Consider the following 21,123-nt stretch of genomic DNA (forward strand, 5'->3'; position numbering starts at 1 on the left):
CTTGCAAAGCGACAATTTGTTTTTTTAAAAAAAATAAGAAAATAAGTTTTAAAAACCATCTCTGGGCGTCATAATTTTCTTTGGCTCGCGATGAACGCAGCCGTCGAAAGCTGCACTTTAAAGCCTCCTCCGTTCATCGATTTAACAACCTTAATGGCTTTGAGCTCTGCAGTTTTCAAAATGCTAAAATTCCCGGCCACGCAAAAGAGCAACGCGCCCACTAACAGGTTGCCGTGTTTGTGGTGCATTCTCAATTTGTGTGATTCCGTGGCGCGGGTGAACTAAGTACTGTTATTACGGTGTGCCGCGCTTCTTTTATGGCTCAGGTTGAGCATCCTAATGGGAAAAATAACAGTTAAGATTCTCACTCGAGCCTCTTTGGAGGAGGGGGGGGGGGAGAACCTCCCACCCAAGTCTCTCTCTTTCTTTCTTCTCTAGAGGTTTTCAAATGCTTGTTGATGGCTTATTTCTCTGGCAAGCTACAAAAAAAAAAAGAGAGAGAGATAATGACAGCCAAGTGACGCTGTCAAAGAGAGGAAATAAAGAAAATAGGACGGGAGGCAAACAGGTGAAACTGTCAGGACCTTAAGCCATCAGCAAAAAAATAAATAAAAAAATCCTCTTTTTTTAAAGAAAAGGAAGAAAAGGAAGAGAAACTAACCAACACTATACTATTAACCAGACAAGACGGAGTGGCTGTGGGTCTTGCCTCCCAAGTACAATTCCATCTGTCCATCCATTACCCTGGGGGGGGAACTATTGATCCCCTCAGAGAGGGTCTGCAACTTGGGCGTCCTCCTCGATCCACAGCTGACATTGGAACATCACCTTTCGGCTGTGGCGAGGGGGGCGTTTGCCCAGGTTCGCCTGGTGCACCAGTTGTGGCCCTATTTGGACAGGGACTCATTGCTCACAGTCACTCATGCCCTCATCACCTCGAGGCTTGACTACTGTAACGCTCTCTACATAGGGCTACCTTTGAAAAGTGTTTGGAAACTTCAGATCGTGCAGAATGCGGCCGCGAGAGCCATCGTGGGGCTTCCTAGATTTGCCCACGTTTCTGCAACACTCCGTGGCCTGCACTGGCTGCCGATCGGTTTCCCGTCACAATTCAAAGTGTTGGTAATGACCTTTAAAGCCCTACATGGCATTGGGCCAGAATACATCTGGAACCGCCTTCTACCGCACGAATCCCAGCAGCCGATAAGGCCCCACAGAGTTGGCCTTCTCCGGGTCCCGTCGACCAAACAATGTCTTTTGGCGGGCCCCAGGGGAAGAGCCTTCTCTGCGGCGGCCCCAGCCCTCTGGAATCAACTCCCCCCAGAGATTAGAACAGCCCCCACCCTCCTTGTCTTTCGCAAATTACTCAAGACCCACCTTTGTCGCCAGGCACGGGGGAGTTAAGTTATCCTTTCCCCCTAGGCTACTACAAGATATGCATGGTATGTTTGTGTGTATGTTTGGTTTTTTATAATAACGGTTTTTTAGTTGTTTTTATTAATTGGATTGTTCATGTTGTTTTACCACTGTTGTTAGCCGCCCCGAGTCTGCGGAGAGGGGCGGCATACAAATCCAATAAATAATAATAATAATAAATAATAATAACCAGTAGACCTCACATTAACATACATCACCTCTGCATATATTTATATGTATTTATCATTTCACACAAATCCTTAATCCATAACTGCGCACCTGGAAGTTAAGAATTCATTAATTACAAGAATATATCTATAAACAGTTCGCTTAAGTACGCGAGCCAACGGAAATAGTTGACTTCTAGTATTTCTTTTCCTTTCTCTGTTTTCCCCTCTTTTCTTACTTTCCCTTTCTTTTCTCTCTCTTCTCCATCGGTTATTTAATCGATCTAAAATATACATAGGAAAGAAGAACGGTATCTCCCAAAGTGTTTACCAAAGAATCTCAACCAATGTTAAATATGTTTGTCAATTTTTGTTTATTTTAACTGTTCAAAAAAAGGAAGAAAAGGAAGAGAAATTATTGCTCTCTCTAAACTCCTGACGATTACAAGCAGAGAGATTTGCTACTAACGGATGTGAAATTACAGGAAGGATTTCACACGCGTTAGAAGGTGCGGTGTGTATTATTTCACACGCAAACCCTCCCACAAGCACTGCCTGTAGCTCGTGTAAGCACCTGTATTAAAAGCCAATTAACAGAAAGATCCCCAGCCCTTCTCCAAAAGTATTTATCTTGCAGCGTGAAAAATTAAATCCCATTTTATGCTCTGGATGTTTCTGAGCTCACCAAAACAAACACTTCCCTCCTTAACAAGCAAGCCGCTTCATTAGAGCTACGTTTAAACTGATTTAATTAATCGGCTTTGGCGGTGCTGATAAAACTATTTTTTAGCCGTAGGCGACTTTGAAGAGCGGAGCGATGGCTGGTTTCCCTGGTGCTGCCTAGCTGCCTTGGACTAATTTTCGTTTTAAAGATTATAATTAGAATGAAAAGATTAAACAGAGAGGAGGAAAAAGGTGTAACAGCTGTGGTTTTGATCTGGCTTTCTTTGGTAGGTGATCTACTTAGAGCAGTGTTTCCCACCTTGGCCACTTGAAGATATTTGGATTTCAACTCCCAGAATGCTGGCTGGGGAATTCTGGGAGTTGAAGTCCAAATATCTTCAAGTGGCCAAGGTTGGGAAACACTGCCTTAGAGGATCAAAATGGCCATAGGTAAGACTTGACATTATGAGCCCAAAATTTAGATTGCTAAGTGAAACATTTTGCTAAGTTTGCCTCATTTTAAGGCCTCTCTCCCCACCAATCATTGCAGCCGTTCAGCTGGTAACTGTTGTGGGTGTTCCAGTTTTTGGAACTGTCAGACTCCAAGTCGAAGATGATGTAGAAACATAGAAGACTGACGGCAGAAAAAGACCTCATGGTCCATCTAGTCTGCCCTTATACTATTTCCTGTGTTTTATCTTAGGATGGATATATGTTTATCCCAGGCATGTTTAGATTCAGTCACTGTGGATTTACCAACCACGTCTGCTGGAAGTTTGTTCCAAGGATCTACTACTCTTTCAGTAAAATAATATTTCCTCACGTTACTTTTGATCTTTCCCCCAACTAACTTCAGATTGTGACCCCTTGTTCTTGTGTTCACTTTCCTATTAAAAACACTTCCCTCCTGAACCTTATTTAACCCTTTAACATATTTAAATATTTCGATCATGTCCCCCCTTTTCCTTCTGTCCTCCAGACTATACAGATTGAGTTCATGAAGTCTTTCCTGATACGTTTTATGCTTAAGACCTTCCACCATTCTTGTAGCCCGTCTTTGGACCCGTTCAATTTTGTCAATATCTTTTTGTAGGTGAGGTCTCCAGAACTGAACACAGTATTCCAAATATGGTCTCACCAGCGCTCTATATAAGGGGATCACAATCTCCCTCTTCCTGCTTGTTATACCTCTAGCTATGCAGCCAAGCATCCTACTTGCTTTTCCTACCACCCGACCACACTGCTCACCCATTTTGAGGCTGTCAGAAATCACTACCCCTAAATCCTTCTCTTCTGAAGTTTTTGCTAACACAGAACTGCCAATGCAATACTCAGATTGAGGATTCCTTTTCCCCAAGTGCATTATTTTACATTTGGAAACATTAAACTGCAGTTTCCATTGCTTTGACCATTTATCTAGTAAAGCTAAATCATTTACCATATTACAGACCCCTCCAGGAATAGAATAGAATAATAATAATAATTTATTAGATTTGTATGCCGCCATTCTCTCCGAGGACTCGGAGTGGCTCAAAACAATAATACAACATGTACAAATCCACTGTTAAAAAACAATTTAAAACCCATTATTATAAAAAAGAAAATAATCACACAACCTAACAAACCATACATCAAACCCTAGTACCTGGGGGTATATTAATTTCCCCATGCCTGGTGACATAGGTGGGTCTTCGGGAGCTTTCAAAAGGCAAGGAGGGTGAGGGCAGTCGTAATCTCTGGGGGGAGTTGATTCCAGAGGGCCGGGGCCGCCACAGAGAAGGCTCTTCCCCTGGATCCCGCCAGACGGCATTGTTTAGTCAATGGGACCCCTGTGAGACCTAATTGGCTCCTGGAATTCGTGCGGCAGCTATAAATTACCGTGATTTAAGAGATGTGGAGTTTTCTCTCCTGCCCAGCAGCAGCTGATAATTAACCCCCTAAATGTAAACTCAAACACACACACTTCTTTTACACAATGCAAAGTTATTTGTAGGAGACCTCTGTTGCTTCACCAACGCTGCATTAAACAAAGTCTCTCCCTTCGCCAAGGTCCAGGTGTGAGGCCAAATTCATAAGAGAATGCCTCCCTCACTATTAGTCCTTACAAGAATTTAACCTTAGAACTAAGGTCCAGAATGGTAGCAGGGTTAAAAGCATCACCTTGAAGTTTTTATTGACTTGGGTTCAATGTTGGGTGAGGTCTTCTCTTGATCCGGTCTCCATCCCACGTCCTTAGGAAAGGACCCACCGATTCAACCACCTTCTTCTCTCCTCTCGTCTCCCTCCAGATGATCCCACCAGATCAAGAACTCCTGGTTTGGTATGGAAATTCTCACAATACCTTTTTGGGCATTCCTGGCGTTCTGGGACTTGAAGAGGAACAAAAAAAGAACAAAAATGGTGAGCAGATGGCTAGACTCTTTAGGCGTTGGTGGGATCTCTCCTTGCTTGACCGCTCGGTTGATGCCATGACATCAGCCATGACACCAATTTACCAACTTGGCGTCCCTCATATTTAACTTGAGAGCCAAACTGCAGCCCTGCATATGATGGAGGCAAAGCAACGAATTGCATGGTTGATCTTGCGAGATGAGGCGGATGGATGGACATACAGATAAATCGATAGATAGAGATGGAGGATTTGGAGGGAGAGAGAGGGAGAGAAGAAATGGACTGGACAGACAGATGTTAGACATTAAATAGATGATAGATTATATAGATATTATATAATTAGAGATAGATGGATATTAGACAGACAGACAGACAGACACAGACAGATGTTAGATGATAGATAGAGGATAGATATAAATAAGATATACAGTAGGTAGATATTATGTAGATAATGATAGATAGCATGATACCATGGTCTTTCAAAACTGAAGGATGACAATGCAAATGATAGATATAATTAGTGATAGATAGATATTAGACAGACAGACAGAGGAAAACTAATAGATGTTAGATGATAGATAGATAAATAGATAATTAGAAATAGATATAGATTACGGTAATAGATCTATACATAGATACTGATAGATAGAAATAGATATATATAACAAGGCCGAAATAGTGCTATCCTACTCTCCCTTAATTTTAAAAATTCAGCAAAAACATGTGATATATATACTTACTTACTTACTAGATTTGTATGCCGCCCCTCTCCGTAGACTCGATATATATATATATATCTCGAGTCTACGGAGAGGGGCGGCATACAAATCTAGTAAGTAAGTAAATAAATAAATAAATAAACAAACGAATAAATAAACAAACAAATAAATAAATAGAGTTAGACAATTAGACAGACAGACAGACACAGACTGATAGTGTCAGTCTGTGTTTGTCTGATAGATGGTAGATAGATAGGTAGGTAGGTAGGTAGGTAGGTAGGGTAGATAGATAGATAGATGGATGGATGGATGGATGGATAGAGAGATAGATAGATAACAGAGAGAGGGATGGATGGACAAATGAGAGAGGGGCATGGATGGATAGATAGATGAGAGGGGGATGGATAGATGAGAGAGAGAGGGATGGATAGATAGATAGATGGATAGATAAGAAAGGAGACTCTTCTCCTTTGAACTACAATAGCAAGAATGAAAATAATACATATTAATAGTTTTTGATACCTGGTATTAATAGATATCGATAGATAGATTATAGATAGATGGATGGATGGATATTAGCTAATTAAAAATAGATATAGATACGATATATGGTAGATAGCTATTGGATAATGATAGATAGAAAGAGAGAGAGAGAGAGATGAATGGTATGGATGGAAAGAAGGAGGGAGGGAAGAGTGGACGGAGAGACAACCTACCCTCTCAGACCCCTCTTCACTTCCAAGCCCTGCTCTCTGGTGGCGTCATGGGCACAGTAGCGTTGACCTTCCGCCAACCGCCATTGCTAGAACGGTCCTCCTCATCACTCTTCCTTCCTTCCTTCCTTCCTTCCTTCCTTCCTTCCTTCCTTCCTTCCTTCCTCCCTTCTTTCCTCCCTCCCTCCCTTCCCTTCTTTCCTTCCTTCCTTCCCTTCTTTCCTTCCTTCCTTCCTCCCTCCCTTCCTTCCCTTCTTTCCTTCCTTCCTTCCCTTCTTTCCTTCCTTCCTTCCTTCCTCCCTTCTTTCCTCCCTCCCTCCCTTCCTTCCCTTCTTTCCTTCCTTCCCTTCTTTCCTTCCTTCCTTCCTTTCCTCCCTTCCTTCCTCCCTTCCTTCCTTCCGTCCTTCCTTCCGTCCTTCCTTTCCTTTCTCCCTTCCTTCCTTCCTCCCTTCTTTCCTCCCTTCTTTCCTTCCTTCCTTCCTTCCTGTCTGCCCCTGCAGAGGACTTCCACCTGGTCGACGGCGGGGCCAGCACCGTGGGCCGCATGCGCTGCGTGATCTGCCACCGGGGCTTCAACTCCCGCAGCAACCTGCGTTCCCACATGCGCATCCACACCCTGGACAAGCCCTTCATCTGCCGCTTCTGCAACCGGCGCTTCAGCCAGTCCTCCACCCTGCGCAACCACGTCCGCCTCCACACCGGGGAGAGGCCCTACAAGTGCCAGGTCTGCCAGAGCGCCTACTCCCAGCTGGCCGGGCTCCGGGCCCACCAGAAGAGCGCCCGGCACCGCCCGCCCAACGGGGCCCTGCAGCCCCACTCGCCTGCCCTGCCCGTGGCCCACCCCGCCGCCCTGGGCCACCACATCCCCACCATGGTGCTGTGAGGGACGGAAACGGTGGGCGCGTGGAGGGGGGCTCGCGACGGGGGAGGCCAACACTGCGTGACCAGAGGAGGGCGCTGTGGCACGGTCTCCCCCGGGGGCCTTTAGCTGCCTCTGGTTGGACACACAACACGGGAACAGTGCGCGATGTGAACACAACAGGGGACAGTGTGAACATGTGAATGGTGCGCGACGTGAACACAACAGGGGACAGTGTGAACATGTGAACAGTGCACGATATGAACACAACAGGGGACAGTGTGAACATGTGAACACAACAGTGGACAGTGTGAACATGTGAACATGTGAACAGTGCGTGATGTGAGCACAACAGAGGACAGTGTGAACATGTGAACAGTGCGCGATATGAACACAATGGTGCAGAATGTCGGGAGAGGACAATAATAATACTAATAATGATGATGAAGATAATAATAATAATAATAATAATAAATTAGATTTATATGCCACCCCTCTCCGAAGACTCCGAAGAATTATAATAACAAGAGAGTTGGAAGGGTCCTTGGAGGTCTTCTAGTCCACTCCCCCACTTAGGCAGGAAACCCTCCACTCCATCATTTCCCAGGAAGAAACAATGGGAGGCAAATTTCTGTATTTCGAGCAGCCTGCAGTCTTCCCATTGTTGCTCACTTCCCATTTCAGCCACAAGGGGGAGCCTGCCTTTCCTCTTCCCCATTTGCAACCTCGCCCTGGATTTATGAACATTCACTTAGGATCATTCAAAGTTACAACAGCCCGGAATAAAGTGACTTACGACCAGTCCTCACACTTATGTCCATCGATGTGTCTGATAGCCATCCCAGGCGGTTTGCCCCCAGCTCATTCTGATGTCTTTTCTTCTGACAAGCAAAATCAGTTAAAAGCAAATTGCATGTCATTAAGCTGGATTTGCTTAACCACATGCAATTTGTTTAATGAGCGCCCCCCCCCCCCAATTATGGTTGTAAGTCGAGGACTATGTGTAGATAACTTGGCAGGAGGGTTGTGTTCCCATCTTCGGACAGGGGCAGCATACAAATCTAATAAATTATTATTATTATTATTATTATTATTATTATTATTATTATTATTATTATTATTATTACCCCTCACAACATGAGTCCAGCTCTGAAGACTTCCCTTCCATTGCTGGGCCACAGTGATTTTTAAAGGGATTTTTAAACAATTAAATCAAACCAATTTCCTTTCTTCCACTCCAGTCCCCTCCAATTACTAACCAGGCTTAACCCTGCTTAGCTTCCTAGCCCAGACAAGGTGGCTGCGCCTCTCAACTCAATCAATAGCCTTTGCAACCGGCCCTCATTTTTAAATACATATTTTTAACCTCTTGCACCAATTTTTTTCCTGCCTCTCTCCCGGTGTAAGTTTGTCTGATGGATTAAAAAAAACAAACAATCAGTTGCCCCCACCTGCGTTTAAGACTTGGAGAAAAGAAAAAAAGACTTGAAATAAAAGCAAAGACATTGTTTTAGCAAAGGATTCTTACTCAAGCTTTGAATACTGGGATTTTGCAGCTTTCTAGGAAAAATAATAAGGATCATTGTTCTGCCGGTGTGTCCCAACCACCCGTAATTACAGGGTAATTAGTCCAGGAAGACACACACCACATGATAGAAGGAAAACCAAAAGTCTTTATCCACAGAAAAGCAGAAAAAACTCCCTTTTTAAATGTCAAAGGGATTTTCTGGTACACACAAGGCTCAGGTGAAATGCAATCCAATTTCTCACCCAGTAACTGGGAAATTGAGTCCAATTCCAAAGTCCAGAAAGGCCACACACAGTCTTGAACAGGGAAACAGCAAAACCACGATCTTGACGAAACTATGAATCAGATAAACTTCCACGAGGCTAAACCAGCACGCTGCTCTTTTTATCTGTAGCACCAATTACAGCAGCCCCACCCAACCACAGGTGGCCTCACTTATCTCCTGTAAAAATCCTTCAGTTGTTCTCTCCTATGCATCACTCTACGCATGCGTGGGTCTGTCATACGTTCTTGTTCAGAATCCAGGGATATACGGATGATTGATCTCCTCCTGGGCTGTCTGCCAAACTCCCCTCTTCCCTGCTACTCACGCTTCCTTGGTCAGAGGAGACTTCGTCGGCAGATTCTATCAGGAGCAAAACAGACTTGTGGCGTGTGGATGTTTCCCCCATCTCCACCTCCACATTCCTTGGGGCAGGGGCTGGGCCAGAGCTGACCACAACAGATCATAATTGTGCAATTTCTGTCTTTTATCAAATGAAAGTTTTGCAGATGATTGGTACCGACTCCAACCTTCGACATACCGAAGAAAACAGTTTCTTTGCCTAATTCCCATCACGGACCTAAATGGGTTTCAGGAATGGACCTTTTGTTTGTTTGTTTGTAAAATAGACATTTTTAAGAAACCTAAATATCTCCGACTGCTTCGGAAAAATCTCTCCTGATAAGGATAAGATGTCTTGAGTTGTCACACACAATGGTCACTTTAATCTTGTAGATAAAAAAAAATCATGTAAAACACCTATTTACAAAAGAGAACAAAACCCCCAACACTTTAATATCAATTATATAATAATTGTATGATGTACACAGCTGTAAATACATAAATATATATATAAATATATCTTTGTATCTCTCATGCTCTTGTATTCTAAATAAAGAAGAAGAATAAAACATGAGCCAAAAATGGATATCTTGCAATTAAAAACTTTTTAGGGTTGATGGCTCATAACTGCTGTATTCATATACAGCAGGGAATAAGGGAACTGGTGATTTCAAATTTCTAGTCCTCTTTGTTCTGTTTATTATCCTATTCTTTGATTTTTAAGGAAAGCTCCTTCCACAACAATTTTCTGAATACAGTATTTCTCAACCTCAACAACTTTAATTCCCAGAATTCTCCAGCCAGCATGTTCATCATAAAATAATTTGATGCAGAGAAGTTCTATGTGGACCCTGTCACAATTCGTTTGACAAGACTTTCCAGTTCTATAATTTTATATCTATAAATATATGAAATTCAAATTTGCCAATGTAGAAAAGCATTTTTTGGGGGTCTTCGATGGAGTCTTCCAAAGGAAGTGGAACTGTATACATTTGCAACAAAATTTAATTTAATTTAATTTAATTTAATTTAATTTAATTTAATTTAATTTAATTTAATTTAATTTAATTTAATTTAATTTAATTTAATTTAATTTAATTTAATTTAATTTAATTTAATTTAATTTAATTATTTAATTTAATTTAATTTAATTTAATTTAATTTAATTTAATTTAATTTAATTTAATTTAATTTAATTTAATTTAATTTAATTTAATTTAATTTAATTTAATTTAATTTAATTTAATTTGTCAAGCGTGTATACCATTACAAACAAAGTATAAACAAAGCATAAACATGATGGAATGGAATAGAATAGAATAGAATAGAATTCTTTATTGGCCAAGTATGGTTGGACACACAAGGAATTTGTCTTTGGTGCAGATGCTCTCAGTGTTCATAAAAAGACAAGATACAGTTGTCAAGAATCGGGGGATCCAACAAGGTTGACTTAGCCTTCCTTCCTTCCAAGGTGGGTCAAATGAGGACCCAGATTGTTGGGGGCAAGGGGCTGATTCTGTAAATTGCTTAGAGAGGGCTGTAAAAGCACTAGGAAGCGGTATATAAGTCTAAATGCCATTGCTATATGCATGAGAATAGCATTGTCTCCAGGACTATGCAATCCTCTTTTGCAAACCTCTGACAAACTACGTTCAATTAACAACTGTGTTACTGGCTGAACAACTGGCACGCTTCGCTTAACAACTGTGGCAAGAAAGGTCATAAAATGAGGCAAAAACTCACTCACTTATACACTGCAGTTTAATGTTTCCAAATGTAAAATAATGCACTTGGGGAAAAGGAATCCTCAATCTGAGTATTGCATTGGCAGTTCTGTGTTAGCAAAAACTCCAGAAGAGAAGGATTTAGGGGTCGTGATTTCCGACAGTCTCCAAATGGGTGAACAGTGCAGTCAGGCGGTAGGGAAAGCAAGTAGGATGCTTGGCTGCATAGCTAGAGGTATAACAAGCAGGAAGAGGGAGATTGTGATCCCCTTATATAGAGCGCTGGTGAGACCACGTTTGGAATAATACTGTGTCCAGTTCTGGAGACCTCACCTGCAAAAAGAGATGGATAAAATTGAATGGCTCCAAAGACGAGCTATAAAATGGTGGAAGGTCTTAAGCATAAAACGTATCAGGAAAGACTTCATGAACTCAATCTGTAGAGTCTGGAGGACAGAAGGGAAGGGGGGGACATGATCGAAACATTTAAATACATGAAAGGGTTAAATAAGGTTCAGGAGGGAAGTGTTTTTCATAGGAAAGTGAACCCACAACAAGGGGGCACAATCTGAGGTTGGTTGGGGGAAAGATCAGAAGCAACGTGAGAAAATATCTGACTGAAAGAGTAGTAGATGCTTGCAACAAATTTCCAGCATACGTGGTTGGCAAATCCACAGTCACTGAATTTGAACATGCCCGGGATAAACATAGATCCATCCTAAGATAAAATACAGGGCTTAAGGGCAATATATAAGGTATAAGGGCAAAGTAGATGGACCATGAGGTCTTTTTCTGCCGTCAATCTTCTATGTTTCTATGAGCTAAGGGCAGAACTTGAGGAAATGAAGCATATCTTCTAAATAGGCACTAGAGGGCGACAGAGCACCGCTTTTAAAATAGGCGCTGAGCCAGACTGGGCTCTGCTAATGCCAAGGGGAACAGTCTAATCAAAAGTGATATAACACCTAGGGTTTTTTGGGTTCCCAAGCATCCGTGCAAACGCAGGACATCTATTGGCGGTTTGGACAGGTGCTGTCACCCAGCCGTTCGCTCCGTCCATGCTCAGGGGCACTTTCGAAGTAAGGGGAGGGGGCTCTGATGGGAGGCTGGACCTTGGACGTGCATTTGCCTTACATGGTATAAAAAGGACTCTTTGCGAGGGGGAGTTGTGGGAGGTTCCCCATTGATTTAGAGCAGTGTTTCCCAACCTTGGCCACTTGAAGATATTTGGACTTCAACTCCCAGAATTCCCCAGCCAGCGGATGCTTGTGGGGAATTCTGGGAGTTGAAGTCCAAATATCTTCAGGTGGCCCAGGTTGGGAAACACTGATTTAGAGGAACCAGAGCCCCGGAGGGACCTTAAGAGGGCTTCTAGTCCAACCCCACCAGCTCCAAGCCAGAGATTCTAGACCACTTCAGACAAGCAACTGTCCAGTCTTGGATACAGTCTCAGTCAGACTGTCCAAATTGGGGATGAGGTGGGGATTCAGCCCGCCCCGGACCCTCATCCAAGAAGGGGGGATTCCTCACGATCTTGAAAAATGTCTCCTTTCTTTTATGGACACTGAGAGCGTTTGCACCAAAGACAAATTCCTGGTGCGTCCAATCACACTTGGCCAATAGAGAATTCTCTTCTCTTCTCTTCCTTATTCTATATTCTATTCTCAGTGAAGGGCTACTAAAATTTTTACTCCCACACTTGGGCTTATACAGGACGCCCTGCATTTTCTTTCAATATCTTTCAGTGCAAATTGGGTGCTCTGGGGTGGAGCTCCATTTTCACTACCCCACTGTGTTCCCCCCCCCATCCAGGCAGCACCCCACCCCTCTCCTATTCTATTCTATTCCATTCTACTCTATTCTGATTTATATTCTATTCTATTCTACTCTATTCTCTACTCTACTCTACCCTACTCTCTCTTCTCTTCTACTCTATTTTCTCTTCTCTTCTCTGCTCTACTCTATTACTCTATCAGTTAAGTCCCACAGAGTTGGCCTTCTCCAGGTCCCGTCAACTAAACAATGTCGTTTGGCGGGACCCAGGGGAAGAGCCTTCTCTGTGGCGGCCCCGACCCTCTGGAACCAACTCCCCCCAGATATCAGAGTTGCCCCCACCCTCCTTGCCTTTCGTAAGCTCCTTAAAACCCACCTCTGTCGTCAGGCATGGGGGGATTGAAATTTTCCCTTCCCCTTAGGCTTATAGAATTTATACATGGTATGCTAGTATGTATGAATGGTTCTTTAAATTGGGGTTTTTAACATTACTTTTAATATTAGATTTGTTCATATTGTCTTTTTACTGTTGTTAGCTGCCCCGAGTCTACGGAGAGGGGCGGCATACAAATCTAATTAATAAATAAATAATCTCTTCTCTTCTACTCTTCTCCCTCCTCTCCTCCTCCCCTCTCCCCTTCCAAAAGGGGAACTCTGCTGAAGGCAGCAACCTCCTTCCTTCCCCCCCCCCCAGCGCCGCGAATGGAAGCCGGAGCTGCCTATTCTACGCTCGCAAACCCCACCCCTCTTGAATCAACCCGCCAGGAGTAGACATGCCGGCCGCGGAACCCGCGGCGGGGTTCTGCGCCTGCGCGGCGTGCGCCCTCAGCCAAGATGGCGGCGGTGGAGTTCAGGCTGCCGGCGGCGCGGAAGCCTTTAGCGTCCCCCGCGTCCCGGAGCAGCGGCGGGGAGCGGGACCTCGTGGTCCCCGGGGACACCATCACCACAGACCCGGGATACATGCGGTGAGGGAGGGCGGGGGCCCCGGGGCTGCTCCCTCCCTCCTTCCCTCCCCCGCCTGGCTGCCCTGGAGCCCCCGCTGCACTCTGCACGTGCACAGGAGCCCCCTGGCCCGGCGCTGCTTTCTCTCTTCTCCACCTTTAACAATATATATATATATCTTTCTTTGTGTTTGGTTTTGCTAGGGGTCACGGGACCTACCTCGGGGATGAGAAGTTGGTGGCTTCGGTGGCTGGAGTGGTGGAGAGGGTCAACAAACTGGTCTGCGTCAAAGCCTTAAAAAGCAGGTGAGACAAAAGCAGAAGTTGTGTTCCAAACCCCTTAGGAGCCTGGGGAGCTTTATGCGAGAGAGGCTGGGTGGGAGTGGACTTCAACTGGTGGAAGCTGCAACGTCCTTGCCTGTCGGCGACTACTTCACCTTCAACCACAACAAGAGCACACAACAGATTCAAACTTAATATTAACCACTCCAAACTTGAGTGTAAAAAATACCACTTCAGTAACCGAGTTGTCGAAGCGTGGAACTCATTACCGGACTCCATAGTGTCATCCCCCAACCCCCAACACTTCACCCTTAGATTATCCACGGTTGACCTCTCCAGATTCCTAAGAGGTCAGTAAGGGGCGAGTACAAGTGCATTAGAGTGCCTTCCGTCCCCTGTCCTATTGCTCTCCTATATCTCCTATACCTTTCTTCTATTCCTATATTTCTTCTTCTATTCTTCCATTGATATGTTCTATTCCTATATCTTCTTTTCTATTTTTTCTTATATATATTTTACTATGAGTATCTCCTCTATAACCTTCATGACTAAACAATGTCGGTTGGCGGGCCCCAGGGGAAGAGCCTTCTCTGTGGCGGCCCCGACCCTCTGGAACCAACTCCCCCCAGAGATTAGAATTACCCCCACCCTCCTTGCCTTTCGTAAGCTACTTAAAACCCACCTCTGCCATCAGGCATGGGGGAATTGAGATCCTCTTTCCCCCTAGGCCTTTACAATTCTATGCTTGGTATGTATGTATGTATGTATGTCTGGTTTTTATATTAATGGGTTTTTAATCGTTTTTAGTATTAGATTACTATTGTACACTGTTTTATTGTTGCTGTTAGCCGCTCTGAGTCTCCGGAGAGGGGCGGCATACAAATCCAATAAATAAATAAACAAACAAACAAACAAATAAATATATACCCACTAAAACCCTCATTGTGTATTGGACTAACTAACTAGCTAGCTAGCTAACTAACTAACTAATTAACTAACTAACTAACTAACTAAGTTTAAAATAAATAAAATAAATAAAATAAATAAATAAAATAAAATAATAAAATAATATAAAATAAAATCCCCAGCCGGCCTGATAGTAGAGATAGCAATAGCCTTGAGACTTACATACCAGTTCCTAGTGCTTTTACAGCCCTCCCTAAGGAGTTTACACAGCCAGCCTCTTGCCCCTAAGAATCATTTGACCCACCTCGGAAGGAAGGAAGGGCAATAACATTTAGACTTATATACCGCTTCATGGTGCTTTTACAGCCCCCTGTAAGCAGTTTCCAGAATCAGCCTCTTGCCCCCAACAATCTGGGTCCCCATTTTATTCGGAAGGATGGAATGAACCAACCGTGAGCCGCTGGTGAGATTTGAACTGCTGAACTACAGCTAGCAGACAGCTGAAGTAGCCTATGGTGCTGCACTCTAACCACTGCGCCACCCGGGCGCCTAGATGATATATTGGTAGCATGGCTGGCTGGGGGAATTCTGGGAGTTGAAATCCAGGCATCTTAAAAAGTTACCTAATTGAGAAAAAAACGAGCTAAGCGTTTAAATTAAATCTGTCATTCTCAATAGACGACTTTGCTACTTGATTGTCGTAGAGCCGAGCTTTTCTTTTCTTTCCGTTCTATTTCTGTCCTCTAATTTAATGCTGAAAAAAATTACCCATCATCTCTAGGGATCTTTCAAGAATAGCACATTTATTATGGCAAAAAGGTTACACATGTTCTACCTTGAGCTGGGGAATTATTGAATAATGTTTCTTTTTTAAATTTTCCTGGCAGGTACAATGGTGAAGTTGGAGACATTGTAGTTGGGCGAATTACAGAGGTAATATTTTCATGTATTTATTAATAAATAAGTAAATACTGTAATAACATTTTATTATGATAATAAATAATAAATAAATATTTAAATATACACCCCACCCTCCCATCTATCCCTTCCTGCCTTCCTTCCTGCTTCCTTCCTTCCTTCCTTCTTTCTTCCCTACCTACCCACCTCTATTTTCCTTCCTCCCTCCCTCCCTCCTTCCCTCTCTCCCAGAAATATCCAGGACAGCAAGAATTCTGTATTTTTTTGTCCCCTGTGGAAGTTTTGAACTTGTATTTTTTTTTTTAAACGCCCTATTGAAAATATTTGCTCTTACTTTTCTGTGCTGCTGGTTTGACCACTGCATGGAACAATTTATTAGGAATGTAAAATATAGGATAATAACTCCTAAAATGACGTCTGCTGAAGAAATGGTGTGGTTTAGGACAACTGATAAGTCCAACGCCTGCCAAATATTGTCTGTTCCAACTTTTTGGGTGAATAACAATTTGAAGAAGTTTGGATTTTATTTTTTTTATATATATCTAAAATTTTTCAGGTTCAGCAGAAACGATGGAAGGTAGAGACCAACTCTAGGCTAGACTCTGTGCTCTTGTTGTCTTCCATGAACCTTCCAGGCGGAGAGCTGGTGAGAATCTTCAGATTGTTGGAAATGTTGTTTTCATTGAGAAATGGGAGGGATTTATATGGAGGGCACCGGAGACAAATGCCTTGTGTGCCGAAAGAACTCTTGGCCAAATAAAAGGATTCGGTTCAACTTGTATTTCTTCCCCAGAGACGCCGGTCTGCAGAAGATGAGTTGGCCATGAGAGATTTCCTCCAAGAAGGAGACCTTGTCAGCGTATCCTTTTTTGGGGGAGGAAGTTGTCGGTATATAAGGGTTTGTGAATTGGGGTAGATATGGTAACAGATCAGCCAATAGGGACTGCTTTGTGACCCAGATGGCAGCTTAAGTTGTTGCTTCCTAAGTGGACAGTTTGATTTCATAGAAGCTTGATTTACTTGGAGTTATATTGTATTGTTTCCTTTATGTTCCCTTTATTTTTTGAGCAGTGAGTGGAGGGGCGGCATACAAATTTAATAAATTATTATTAATTATTATATATATATATGGATGGATGGATGGATGGAAAGAATTCTCCTAAAAATGCAAGTTCCAGGTATAGTTATAAATGAAGACCTTTCGCTCTCACCTGGCTAGATCCTGGAAAGAGCAATTCAGCCATTCTAGAAGAAGAACTTTGAATAAGTTCAGCAATCTGTTGGTTTTGTATTTATCAGTGGTAGAAATGCAGGTGATAGCCACCATGGTTTTATTTCCTTAAAATGCTTCTGACAGGCTGAAGTACAAGCGGTATTTTCTGATGGGGCAGTCTCGTTACACACACGAAGTCTCAAATATGGAAAGGTGAGTTGCTGTTAATTTTTTCTATGGAACAGAATGGAATAGAATAATAAGAAATGGAATGCAACGGAACGGAATATAATAATATAGAATAGAATAGAAGGGAATGGAATATAATAATAAGGAATGGAATGGAATATAATAATATAGAATAGAAGGGAAGGGAATGGAATATAATAAACTCCTTAAAACCCACCTTTGTCGTCAGGCATGGGGGAACTGAGACATCTCCCCCAGACCTATTCAATTCAATTTATGTATGGTATGCTTGTATGTATGTTTGCTTAAATATTGGGTTTTTTTTTTAATATTTTAAATTGTAAATTATTAGATTTGTCATGAACTGTTTTATTGTGTTGTGAGCCGCCCCGAGTCTACGGAAAGGGGCGGCATACAAATCTAATAAATAATAATAATAAATAATAACAATAGGAATGGAATGGAATATAATAATATAGAATAGAGTGGAATGGAATGGAATGGAATAATATAATAATAATGAGGAATGGAATGGAATAGAATAATATAGAATAGAATGGAATAGAATAGAATAGGATAATATAGAATAGAATAGAATTCTTTATTGGCCAAGTGGGTTTGAACACACAAGGAATTTGTCTTTGGTGCAGATGCTCTCAGCGTACATAAAAGAAAAAGAGACATTTGTCAAGAATTATGATGTACAACGCTTAATCATTGTCATAGGGTACAAATAAACAATCGGGAAACAATGTTTATATTTATATTAATAATTATTAATATAAATCGTAAGGATGCACGCAACACGTTACAGTCATACAGTCATAAGTAGGAGGAGATGGGTGATAGGAATGATGAGAAGACTAATAGAAATAGTACTGCAGACTTAGTAACTAGTTTGACAGTGTTGAGGGAATTATTTGTTTAGCAGAGTGATGGCATTCGGGGAAAAAACTGTTCTGGTGTGTAGTTGTCTTGGTGTGCAGTGCTCTGTAGCGATGTAGGAGTTGAAACAATTTGTGTCCAGGATGCGAGGGGTGTGTAAATATTTTCACCGCCCTCATTTTGACTCGTGCAGTATGCAGGTCCTCCATGGAAGTCAGGTTGATAGCCATTGTTTTTCCTGCAGTTCTGATTCTCTTCTGAAGTCTGCGTCGGTCTTGTTGGGTTGCAGAACCGAACCAGACAGTTATAGAGGTGCAGATGACAGACTCAATGGTTCCCCTATAGAATTGCATTGAGAGAGGACTTTTATTTGGAAGGAATGATGGTGGAACAGGAGGCCGAGCTGCAGTCAAGACCACCCAAAAACAACAGATGTTCTTCATATATCAAATATATATATACAGTATATTTTCCTCCAATCTGCTGACCCTCACCTTCATTCCCTTTGGCCTTATTTCTCTTCCCAGCTTGGCCAGGGGGTCTTAGTCCAGGTCTCTCCATCCTTGGTGAAACGTCAGAAAAGTCACTTCCATGACTTACCGTGTGGAGCTTCCATCATCCTTGGCAACAATGGGTACATCTGGATTTACCCCACCCCTGAGCAAAAGGAGGAGGAGGCTGGGGGCTTTGTGACTAACTTGGAGGTTAGTTGAAGGCTCGGGGGGGTAGCGTGACCCAAAAGATGTCAAAACATTGGGAAGCTTGTGAGGAAAGCCCCCCAATTTCTTGCCCTTCCGCCAATGGGTCCAAACCTGCCTTAGAGCCTTGCATGGGAGGGGGGGGCACACAACAATGGGGGGTGGTTGGCCACATGAGACCCCCCCCCTCATCTACTCTGTTAATACCTGCTGACCTGCCCCTATTGGCAGTCTCTTCTGTAATTCTAGAAGGCGTTTTTTGTTTCCCTCTTTTTTTAAAAAAAAAAATCTTAAAATTATTTTGTTTTTAAATATTTGATTTTATCGATTGAATGGTGCTTTGGGCAGAGCCCTTCACGGGAGATGAGTAGTTATGAAGTGTGATGAATGAATAAGAAAGATAGAAGGAAGGAAAGGAAGGAAGGGAGGAAGAAAAAAGGAAGGGAGGAAGAAAAGAGGGAGGGAGGAGATGGAGGAAGATAGCCACGGAAAGTAAGAAAAGAAAAAAGGAAGGAAGAAAAGAGGGAGGGAGGGAGGAGAGGAAGGAAGATAGCAATGGAAAATAAAAGAAAAAAGGGAGGGAGGGAGAAAGAAAAAAGGAAGGGAGGGAGGATGGAAAGGAAGGAATGAAGAAAGGAAGACAGCAACGGAAAGTAAGAAAAAAAGGAAGGAAAGAAAGGAAGGAAAAGAGGGAAGAAAGGAAGGAGAGAAAGAGCGAAGGGGAGGAGTATTTCAGCACTGCCTTAACTTTGAACGGTTGCCGAACGAATGGTCATAACTGGAGGACTACCTGATATGAAGCTGCTTAAGGTTGGGTGTCCGTCTTTCCAGCCGGTGCCCCTGTCCGACCGCGAGGTCATCTCCCGCCTCCGAAACTGCATCGTGGCTCTGGTGACCCAGAAGATGACTCTCTATGACACCAGCATCCTTTATTGCTACGAAGCGTCTCTTTCTCACCAGGTAAGAGACTCTCTTCGGCATCTCCTTGGGTTGAGCACCAGATTGCCACCAAATGGGTTGGGTGGCCAACACCTTGGCGGGATAACCTTCCGAGGCTGGCTTGGCGAGGGGAAGACTGTGTGGTCTTCAACTCCCAGAGTTAGTAAGAGGGCTTCCAAGCCAACGATGGGTGGGCGAAGAAGGAAGCTGGATATTGATCTGGATGTCTCCTCTTTTCTCCGCAGATCAAAGACCTCCTCAAACCAGAAGTGGTGGAGGAGATTGTGTTGGAGACGCGTCAGAGGCTCCTGGAACTGGAAGGATGATGGTGGAGGAGGAGTGGTGAGGAGGGGCAAGGATTTCCTTCCTTCCTTCCTTCCTTCCTTCCTTCCTTCCTCCCTTTTCTTCCATCTTCTTTCCTTCTTATCACTTTCTTCTTCCATTCCTTCTTAGCCCATCCCTCTTCCTTCTTCCATTCGTCTCCTTCCTTCCTTCTTTCCTTTTATCCATCCATCCATCCATCCATCCATCCAACCCATTCATCTCCTATCTTCCTTCTTTCCTTCTTCCTTTCTCTCCTTCCATCTTTTATTCTGGGCTTCCTTCTTGAATCCATCCCATTCATCTCCTTCTTTCCTTCCCTCCCTCCCTTTTCTTCTTTCCTTATTCCATCCCTCTTTCTTCTTCCATTCATCTCCTTCCTTCCTTCCATCCATCTATCCCATTCATCTCATATCTTCCTTCTTTCCTCTTCCTCTCTTCTTCAATCTTTTCTTCTGGGCTTCCTTCTTAGCCAACCCCATCTTTCTTCTTCCATCCATCCCATTCTTCTCCTTCCTTCCTCCCTCCCTCCCTTCCTCATGCAGCCTGGTTTCTGAAGAGGCCGGGGTCTGGTAGTAGTCTGCGGCCCAGGGGTTGTGGACTCCTGTTCTAGACCACCAAGAGCTGCAATCTCATTGTCTGTCCATCTTCTCTCTCTGTGAATAACATCAAAAGCTTGGACATCTCCTGCTCTGTGACATCCTAACCTGGAAATATCATTAGAGAAGATTCGAGACTCCACAGGAAGGAGCTAATATAATTCTCATCCTTCTTTTCTTCAAATGATATTTCTCAAACAATTCCAATTTTTATTCTTTTTTTAAAAAAAAAACATTGATCCATTGCTTGTCCCTAGGCTGATCAATGCTTGAAGTTCAGCATCCATTGAAGCTCCAAAAATTGTACAAGAAAGAGAATTTTCTTAAGCATAAAGCTGTTCATTAGCACAAAAAGGATCTGATATTGAAAAAGAGAACCTACCCACCTCCAATTCCTGTATAATTTACTACTCTCATCCTTAAACTCTGTATCTTAATTAAAGAGAAGCTGCCTGGAGTCACCTAGGATCCAGTTGGAAGGCTATTTAAATGTGTTGGATCAATAAATAAACTTTTTGTGGGTTTTTTTTTGTAAAAAAATGTTTTATTAGTTTTTTTCATTAAAAAACAACAGACAAGACAAACAAAAAGTAGAAAAAATATACAGACCAAAACAAACACAAAGAATGGTTAATCACTTTTCAGCTTTTTGAAAGTATTTCTAAGTTTAATTTC

At 42.8% G+C, this 21,123-nt stretch overlaps 2 protein-coding genes across 2 annotated transcripts in view; both read left to right on the forward strand.

The window, feature by feature from the left end:
• The window catches only part of PRDM12 (PR/SET domain 12), a 37,709-nt gene extending 30,687 nt beyond the window's left edge, over window positions 1-7,022 (forward strand). Inside the window, exons 5-6 of the mRNA XM_070759545.1 lie at window positions 4,535-4,646; window positions 6,570-7,022. Of these exons, the coding sequence (XP_070615646.1) occupies window positions 4,535-4,646; window positions 6,570-6,952 (495 nt within the window). The 3' untranslated portion in view covers window positions 6,953-7,022. The remainder of the gene's footprint in view (window positions 1-4,534; window positions 4,647-6,569) is intronic.
• A 6,323-nt stretch (window positions 7,023-13,345) lies between these two features.
• On the forward strand, window positions 13,346-20,988 carry EXOSC2 (exosome component 2). Its single transcript, XM_070758482.1, has 9 exons — window positions 13,346-13,522; window positions 13,703-13,804; window positions 15,574-15,619; window positions 16,161-16,250; window positions 16,398-16,463; window positions 16,962-17,030; window positions 18,419-18,595; window positions 19,421-19,549; window positions 19,774-20,988. The coding sequence occupies exons 1-9, from the start codon at window positions 13,392-13,394 to the stop codon at window positions 19,852-19,854; spliced, it is 891 nt and encodes a 296-aa protein (XP_070614583.1). The 5' UTR covers window positions 13,346-13,391; the 3' UTR covers window positions 19,855-20,988.
• Window positions 20,989-21,123: the final 135 nt, after the last annotated feature.

Source organism: Erythrolamprus reginae, chromosome 8, assembly GCF_031021105.1.
Source record: "Erythrolamprus reginae isolate rEryReg1 chromosome 8, rEryReg1.hap1, whole genome shotgun sequence".
In the NCBI taxonomy this organism is placed as follows: domain Eukaryota; kingdom Metazoa; phylum Chordata; class Lepidosauria; order Squamata; family Dipsadidae; genus Erythrolamprus; species Erythrolamprus reginae.

Coding starts and splice junctions, on each gene's coding strand:
- EXOSC2 (XM_070758482.1), top strand. CDS start 13,392: ATGGCGGCGGTGGAGTTCAGGCTGCCGGCGGCGCGGAAGCCTTTAGCG. Junction 13,805..15,573: donor GTCAAAGCCTTAAAAAGCAG/GTGAGACAAAAG, acceptor TTTTCCTGGCAG/GTACAATGGTGAAGTTGGAG. Junction 19,550..19,773: donor AAGCGTCTCTTTCTCACCAG/GTAAGAGACTCT, acceptor TTTTCTCCGCAG/ATCAAAGACCTCCTCAAACC.